The sequence below is a fragment of the Loa loa genome, assembly GCF_000183805.2.
Source record: "Loa loa unplaced genomic scaffold supercont3.2, whole genome shotgun sequence".
NCBI lineage: Eukaryota > Metazoa > Nematoda > Chromadorea > Rhabditida > Onchocercidae > Loa > Loa loa.
The window spans coordinates 780,011-789,080 of NW_018108182.1; the positions used below are offsets into that span (position 1 = coordinate 780,011).

Sequence of the window (9,070 nt, forward strand, 5' to 3'; positions counted from 1 at the left end):
AGATAGAACAGAGATAGAGAATGAGATAGAACAGAGATAGAGAATGAAATATTTATTAAAGAAATGAAAAATTATCGCCAGTAATTTTCCAATTTCTAGAGGACAACCTTTCGAACGTTTTTATCCCCAAGTATTCGTTGGGACAGAGTATTAACACCATCTTCTTCCAGCGTGCTTTTATCAGCTAAACTCTTGCCACCTTCACCTCGGCCACCAATTTCTAATGTTGCAGTTAACTCGTCGTTGTTCGGATCAATTCGGAACTCTTCGGACAATCGACGACCAGTTCGACAATCGTACAGAAACATGCGGACAAAGAAAGGTTCAATCTGAAATTGATAGTTGATGCAAAACAATAACAAGAGATGGAAGATCGTAATACAAGTGATTCGCTGGAAGTGCAGTTCAATGTAAAAATATTAATGCTAGAAAGTTTTGTCGAACATCAACAAGTTAGCCAATAAAAACATTAATCTTTCATAATTCAATCGGCATTTTTATTATTATTGAAGATTCCCGATACTGAAAGTCATACTAAAGTCTTCAATATTTCAAGGAAGCACCTGTTTTACGCTTGTATTTGAAACAGGCAACACAATATTCAAGTTCAGGAACTCAACAATAAATCGAACCACAGCTTTATCTTCTGGAGGCCTTGTTACCTCATTCGCAACAACATTCGCCAACAGACAACCCGCTTCACTTTTTGGCATTGATAATCGCTAAAAAAATGATATTTTTCAGATATTGAAGTGAAATTTAAGGAGTATCGAAACTAAGAAGTTATTTCAAAAAAATAACTAACATCAAGATCAGGATATAATGCGAACACTGAACGCCTTTTAACGACAGGGGGCTGCAAGGCTTTTGAGACAGCGTTACGTCCAGCCCAAAAACAAGTCCCAAATAGCTCTTAAAAATTAATCATTCGTGATAAATTTGAAAATAATCTAAACATAGTCCATAAAAATATCTATCGAATCCATTTGCTGCCACGTAATGATTCAAAGACCAAATTCATAACTTAAAATTAACCAACCACTAGGATCATTACTTGCCGCAGAAGGTTGTTCGTCACTTGTTCTTGCTGTTCCCGCGCCTGATGATTCGTGTCCTATACTGGTACTCGTTGAAGCCATTCCATCTAGAACATGAGAATACAGATAAAACTTTAATTTCCTGCTAAACTGACAGTTTTGTAACGATATGTAGGAAAATTTTGTTGGGATTCAATATATTAGCATATATAAATTTTTAGCAAATGTCAGGTATTCTAAACATCAATGTGCTTATTTCGGATGATCATTCGCAGAATACTAATCACGATCTTCTATAGAGTCTTTTAATATTTGAAATTTCCACCTTTATAAACGTAAAACAGTTCAATTATATTTTTTTTATTTGGTATGAACAATTACTACGGCAAAAAGTATGCAATTCGTTTCATACTGGTATTACTGTTGCGTTATTTTTTTTTTGGTTTTCTGTGATGTTCATTTCTATACACACATATATATATATATACATATTTATCCATATATGTACGTATATGTGTATACATATATATATACATATGTATATATATATATATGTATATATGTATAAAGCTAATGCAAATTGTTTATTCACATCACGTTGTCGATGATGTCAACAAGAGGAAACAGAGAAAACAGTTGTGTGGCAGTTCAAAACCAGAAATGAATAACAGTCGATTGCTCACCGTAACATAATCAAGCCCTTACTAGCCTTTGCACCTCCTCCACTGCTTCGATAAATGAGTTTGTCATCCTTTTCTATTGATTCTGATAGTTCCGTCAAAGTTTGTCAAGTAAATAAACTGAGAAAGAGCCTATTACATTTTTTTCGGTTGTCTTCTCTTAATCGTATAAGTGTGGACAATGATTAAGAGAACACAATCGAATTTGCTGTAATATTTTGCTCGCACAACAGTTTGGTTTTCTGGATGTGAAAATCAGTTACTCGTTGAAACGATTTCATTTTTGCTTCCTTTTACTGAATTTGAAACATGCGCAAATACACGTAAAATTAGTTGCAAAGTTAAGGTTGTAAAATTACTCCAAATTTAAAGGAGCGAAAAACTCGTGCCACTTCCTCCCCACACCCACAGCTCGTGGTCCTTCATTATAACATAAGAAAACAAGTAACCTTTGCAATCGTTAGTCAAAGCACGATCAATCTCAATTAACCATCGAGGTAAATCGCTATCAGAATCAGCTGCTAAAACCCATGAACGCCTTTCTGCACCAAATCCACTCACCTCCAATGCATTTTTATTATTCAATCCTTTTGAAAATTTAGACGTGGAATATTGCGAAGTGAAAATATGCTTCGAGAAGTATTTCATGCCGTTCCCAGTCAAATGAGAGAAAATAAAAAAGCAGCTTATTCAAATATGGCATTATCAATCGAATCAAAAAACCAATTGAACTAGAATTGTCTGAATGGCAAAGTTTCTCCTCTAGAAAAACACTGGCCACGGCATATAAACATGTCTATTCAAATTTTACGTTACGGATTCAATCTCAACAATAAATTCAAAACCACATATAAAGAATTCTTGTACAGGAGATTTACGCTTACCTGATTTTGTCTCAACGAATGAGAACTAATCTGCATAGATGTTAGTGATGTTTGCACTTACTTCGAGAACATTTCTGCCTTTTTTACTAGTCGACAGAGCCGCTTGTTGTACAATCATCGGTGGATGTGTTAATGATGCAAATTGTGATTTTCGCATTTCCAGTAGAACCTTCCCATCTTCATCTTTCCTCAGCACACAGTAACGTTTCTTTATGCTCTACAAATGAATCATTTAAAATTTTTAAGATCTAGGTAACAGTTTTTATTCAGCTACTTCAATTCCTCTGCCACATATTAAGTTTGGTTGCTAAATCTATTTATGTGATAATAAAGATCATTTTTGAGTTTGTGGGATTTAGTCAATAAATCAAATAGAGTAATCCCTTTGTTTGAGGTATAGGAATCCATGTACATTTTTATGGTAATAGAATGATTTTATCGAGGATAACTGGATCAGAAAAAAAATCCCGCCGCATATATTGATAACTGCACCTCTGGATGGAGTTTGTCATCAACGATTGCTTACCTTGAAATTATCCAAAAGACTAGTTTCTGGAACAAGAAACAAGAAACCTTCACGAATAATATCTGAACTGTAGCGACACTCCAACTCCTGAAATACAAGTAAATTGGAATAAAGATTAATAAGAATTTACAGCAGGCGAAAAATCAGTTGATATAAAGAATAAAGGAAGAATTTACCTCTTTTTGTTCATCATAGACCATATCACTTTCATAAATTAGTGGCTCAAGATCAATATCATGACTGGAAAAAGAAAACTTTAGTTCCAAGTTTTGTCAATTATTATTATATTTATTGTTAATTAATAGAATCAACCTTTTAATAACTCATATTCAATTCAGATGTCATAAAGCTTTGTTTTTTACCAATCAGAGTTGATGAACGGGCTCAAAATTCCATTTTCCATAGTTGAATATACTTCAAATAAGAAACTATTATGCAGTCACTAATGTTTATGACAAAAACATAAGTGGTTTTTCCCAAGGAACGAATGTGAATAAAAGGTTAACAACACTGAAGGCTTACTCAGAACTATTGTAATAATCAGAACCGAACTGTACATAATTAAAACGGACAACACGATATGGAGCAATGTAAAATGCGAGGGCCTCTTGCGTAAGTAACCATTTTGCTTCTGTTATCTCTCGTAGACTTAATGATGGCACCACAGTACGTTCCAATGGAGATACTGATATTTCCTGAATTTTTTTGAAATTTTCTGTAAGTTAGGGAAAATTTTAATGCTAGTGAAAAGAAGCAGAATGGAAACCTGAATAATCTGCGAAAATTGAGTGTTTCGATGATATATTTGGGGGAATCCTTGCGACAAATCTCAAGTTAATTTTAAATTTGAATGTTAAAAGACTAAAAATACCGTGAAGTCATCGCGTGGGAACAGTAATAGTTCTCGCTGATTAAGATTTTCTATTATTGAGCTGTTCTCTCCCAAAAATTTCTCATAGTCCAGTGGCTCCGCCAATGGTCGTTTGCGCTGTAGCAATAAGAATTCAAGGAATTCAAAAAGTCGAGGACAATTTTTTTTCATTTGTATATCGGTCCAATCGGACGAAAACTCATACTTTAAACCAAGTTCAATTCGACTTAATAAATGCAAATCTCACTATTTAAAGAAAGGCTTAACTAATTAATAATGCAATAATAACCGTTGGATTCATTGTACTCATAGCTGTTCGCACCGCTTCACGGGCTTCTCGAGCCTGTCCTGGTTTCCCTATTCCAACAGTGAATCTAAAACTCCATGAAGTTATTCGAAGATTTATAAATAGAAATGCATCATAGTCAATCTGGAAGAACGCTGTTAGTCCCTCTGTTTTCTTTTAATGTTGTTTCCAGCCTATCTCGTGCAAGCATCTTTTAAAGGAGTTCAAACTTATATATCTTCTCGGTTTTATTTTCTTCGTTGGCATTCAAATTATTGTCACTCATACACTAGTTTTTTTCAATTATTTCGCTTCAAGTAAAGTGTTTTATAAAGTTAATTTATGTAAGATGATCACACGAAGTCGCAGAATGATGCCATTTTGAAACATCGGTTGTCATTCAGCAGTGAAACGATCAGAGAGAATGAATAATTTTTCTGTCAAAGAGACTGAATAACTTACAATAAAATTAAAGGAGATGAAATTAAATATCAAGCTTAATTATTTTTCGAGTTAACACGTTAAACCTGAGTTGAGTTGAAGTCTCATCAGTTTTAGTACAAAGTTTGTGGAATATTTTCTGGCTTAAAATTATACTTTCGCAGTTGTCCACCAGCTGATCGTTGACTTGCTACCTCCACCAAGCCACTACTGCTAGTACTGGAAACGGAAACCATGGAGCGACGATCCTCATATCGAGGTGTGTTACTTTTCATTCTGGAAATAAAAATAAATCATGGATTCATTTAGAGATAAATAACGTCAGGTATTTGTTCTCGTTGACAGAATGGTAAACAGTTGAAGTAAGTTTTTGTAAAATGACAAAGTGAAAAAAAAACTTTGCGCAAAATGACAACCAAGTGATTCTGCTAATTAAATAGTGTGCACGGTCCAACAGCTAATTGATAGCTTTTAATTAATGATAAGTGATAGTATTCATCGGAATCAATTGAATTATACATCCAGAAAGAGAGAGGGTTTAAATATTGGTTAATAACAGCTATTCTTCATTTACTGTTCATTTATCCTTGTCAAGTCTATTTGTTTACTCATACTTGCCAGTTCATGTTCGGTTATCACTTCATATCTGATTTACGCAAGTTTATCAGTGTTGAGATTATCATGGAACTTACGACACTGCTAAATCAGGAATCTAGATTTGAAAAAAAAAGATGGCTCAATTAGAGACGAACCTTGCGTAATATGGTCACGGATACGCATGTGGTTTCGGTATGCAACTCTGCTAGACCGTAGGCACAACCTATAATGTGGCGATGGCAGAGATTTTGTGGGAAAGTTTTCTGTCGATATTTATTTAGTTTTTTCGATTGGTGAATGGTAGAAGACTTGTAAAAATTCTAGCTATGTACACGCTTTTGTTCGGATTGTTGCATAGTCAAAGTCAAGAAGTTTAGACCTGTTAGGCAAGAGGCTTTTATTTGAATTTAAAGCTTAACTTCTTGAAAAGAATATTTCGGTACATTTATTTTATGCAAGACGGTTTATTACGTTGTCAATTTATTTATCATTGGATGTATATATCAGTTGCACTTGCTAGACTTGTTTATTTAGTACATCACTTGCTAATCCGTTACAGAAAGATGGTGTCGGTAGAAAGTCTCGTGTCGGAGGTGACCCCATTATTTGGCTATCAGTTAATGTTAAAAGCAGCGGATGAGTTATTTTTTGGTGACAAAATGCTCTACCACTATCACTCAAACGATGGATCAAAAAGGGAAATACCGGGTTGGTTTGCTATTAGTTATTTATTTATTTATTGTCTTCTTTATTCTACTCAGCATCGCCCTACAGCTTTATTCCTGTCGTTTCTCAGCAATGTCAGGTTATTATTTATTTCAAGATACTTTTTGAGTTGAAATTGAGTACTGTCATGTTGTTATTTATCCTGATTCCAGCAATCATGAAACTAAATGAATGGCGAATATACAAATAAGTTTTCTTCCGTTATTAGTTATTTTACTTGCTTTGCAAATAACATCGAATACACCACCTTTTAAATTCGTTTCAAAAATCCTTTTTTTACAGCTTATCTCGTAGTATTCAGCCTCAGAAGTAGAATTTCCTTTGTTGTATAGTGCATATCCGCCTTCTTATTTGCTGAATGACTAATAACTTCCAGCTCTCCAGTGTACGAGATCCTAAGAGTTTTTCAGGTAGCGGTGATCCAGAACGTCGCAAGGGTAAGAGCAAGGATCAAAAAAACAAAAGTCATAGTGACAGTGTGCATGAAAAGCCTGTTGGGTCAGATGGTCTACGTGACGCTATTGCTAGTGCCAGAAAGACATTGAAGCAAGCTCTGGAAGATACTAATGGTAGGTAAAGTTAGCATGTAGCTGGTAGTAAAGAAACTCTGTGTCTAGCAATCGCAATGACTTCTTATGCGATTGATGACGTGTATTTTACGTAATAAGAGATAGTCATTTTATTTACAGTTTCAGCCAATTTATTACATTAGTAGTTGGCATTATTTTGGACTGCACATTTGCAAGCTTCTTTACTCATTCACTTTAGTCCTTTCCCGGTAGTTGCGTGACTGCACGCTGGAAATATAAGTTTTCTTTCTTTTTCAATTCATTACGGTCTGTAAACATTTTGTAATCTTCAACTTAACTTATCATCGGTAAGTCATTTTCACTCCCTGGAAAATAAATTTTGTCTCTTTACCTGTCACATCGCTACCCTCATAGAGTGAAATACTTGCATCAAAAAAATTCAGTTCCGAGTTTCTGTATACGGTAAAACAGGAACCTTCGTAGGTTCATTTCGTTTCCAGATGATCCAGCTGCTGATGCTCTAACGAAATTAACTGAAGAAATTGCCGTATTAAAGAAAACTAGTGATCAAATGCGAAATGAAATTACAAAACTACGGGAAGATTTCCAGAAAATACTGGATTATACCCACCAGGTGAGTCACTTGTTTTTCAGAAGAAAAAGAAACTATTTCTTTATATATTTTTTGAACTTCGGGGCTTTGATTTCTGTAAATTAACACCATTCTATTGTCGTAACTTTATCGCCATAACTAATTACCCGTCTTTCTTCCAAGAAGTCATTTACTTCTCGTTTCAAGACACATTGTTTGCTTTTACATGGATAGTTTTGCAGGATTTAAGCCGCATTTTATAAAGCCTCGATAGCAACATGGCTTTATTTATTAAATTCATGTGAGATAGAGAATCCTCTTTGATTCGGGTAATAGGTGAAGTATTGTACCAAACGGTCCTTTTTAATGAAGTTGCGTTTCTAGTTGATAAGGGAGTTGTTTTTTATTTCTTTTATGCGCTTCAATTTCCTCTGACAGAATGTGTACTTAAGATTTTAGTATACAAAATGTGATAATTTTATAAGCAGTTACTAAAGCTCAGTATCATTTGCAGTTAAGACCTTGCATATCTTCCGCACTGGAAAGAGTTGGAAGTAGGACACTTATTCTGGGCGATGGCAATCTTTCGTTCAGTCTTGCATTTGCCCGTTTACATCCTGAGACCGAAATATACACAAGTGTTTTTGAGAGCTATTCTGAATATATTACGAAGTATCCTTCCGGCAAAAACAATATCATCGAACTCCGAACTAATCATCCTTATGTCCACGTCTTATTTTCGATCGATGCCTGTTTACTTCCGGAAGATTGGACCGGGTTTTACGATGATATTATATGGAATTTTCCCCATCACTGTGGGAAAACAAATCTTCGTAAAAGTCGTCAATTAATTCGGAAAGCATTTGCAAGTATTGGGCGATTGTTATTATCCGGTCGTTTCCATATTACTCTTGCTAAGGGGCAGAGTGGATTAGATCACTTCTCTATACTGTTTAATCAATGCTTCAAATACCGACGATTGCCAAAGCATAAGTCAGACAGCTGGAATATCATCTATGTAGCTGCTGAAGAGTACTTTATTCTTCAGGAAGCTTCCATTTTCCAACCAGAATTGTTCCCTTCATATGTTAGCTCAGGATATCATAATTCAGAACGATCTTTTAACGATAGAATTGGGTCGGAAACTCTTACTTTCATTAGAAGTCCTATCGTTACTAGAATCAAGAAACTCATTGAATTTGAAAATAGGATTTTTAGAATCAAAGGAGTAGCTCATGAGTGGAGACCATTTTTCCAGAGAGACCTATCAATTATTTATTTAAATCGAGAAAAAACTGCGGAGTTGGAAAGAACTTTATTTTCTTTGATTGAAGAACTCTGTGGGCGTATTTTGGTAAACTTCTATGAAGTTACAGACAGGAGAGCAGTTTACTTAGGGCAACCTAACCACATTTACCGTTTTGTGTGGCAGAGCTGGATGATTCCATTATCCAGAAAACTTTGTAATTCGATTCATGAGGAAATTAAATTGATGCTTAGTGATTGTTTCACCGAACAACATCTAGAAATGATTGTGACTTAGTTTGAAAGATTTTCAGTCTTTGTGTCTTTTCAGCATTCGTTTTCGAATAAATTGTTCTCGTTGAAGATTCGTGTTTTCTGCATTTGATGTTTTATCTTTATCTTTATTTGTTTAATAGCCCAAAGAAGTGGTATGGTGATATCTTGTTAATGTAATAGTGGAGCACGACGTCTTGAACTCTTTTCATTGATGTGGTTGTAGAGATTCACGTTCCTTCCCAAACGCTGTATTTGTCTTTTTTTTTCGAGATGTAACTAACTAAATTGTTAATATTGATACTTTTCAGAATCTTTTGAACTTTTTAAAACTTCAGAGGTCTGAATGACTTTGTTAGTTATATATTTGTTGTTGTTTTAG

The 9,070-nt window shown here is 34.6% G+C and overlaps 2 protein-coding genes across 2 annotated transcripts in view; one reads left to right on the forward strand and one right to left on the reverse strand.

Annotated features, from left to right (window-relative positions):
• Positions 1-5,000, reverse strand: part of LOAG_16400 (hypothetical protein) — a gene marked incomplete at its 5' end in the record, with an annotated part of 21,585 nt that extends 16,585 nt beyond the window's left edge. The window contains 12 exons of the mRNA XM_020449052.1: positions 108-329; positions 564-722; positions 806-912; positions 1,040-1,144; positions 2,167-2,278; positions 2,663-2,818; positions 3,128-3,214; positions 3,304-3,367; positions 3,650-3,822; positions 3,999-4,115; positions 4,288-4,372; positions 4,882-5,000. Coding sequence (XP_020307508.1) covers positions 108-329; positions 564-722; positions 806-912; positions 1,040-1,144; positions 2,167-2,278; positions 2,663-2,818; positions 3,128-3,214; positions 3,304-3,367; positions 3,650-3,822; positions 3,999-4,115; positions 4,288-4,372; positions 4,882-5,000 — 1,506 coding nt within the window. The remainder of the gene's footprint in view (positions 1-107; positions 330-563; positions 723-805; positions 913-1,039; positions 1,145-2,166; positions 2,279-2,662; positions 2,819-3,127; positions 3,215-3,303; positions 3,368-3,649; positions 3,823-3,998; positions 4,116-4,287; positions 4,373-4,881) is intronic.
• Positions 5,001-5,885: 885 nt separating this feature from the next.
• Positions 5,886-9,070, forward strand: part of LOAG_16401 (hypothetical protein) — a gene marked incomplete at its 5' end in the record, with an annotated part of 5,903 nt that continues 2,718 nt past the window's right edge. The window contains 3 exons of the mRNA XM_020449053.1: positions 5,886-6,030; positions 6,459-6,617; positions 7,079-7,212. Coding sequence (XP_020307509.1) covers positions 5,886-6,030; positions 6,459-6,617; positions 7,079-7,212 — 438 coding nt within the window. The remainder of the gene's footprint in view (positions 6,031-6,458; positions 6,618-7,078; positions 7,213-9,070) is intronic.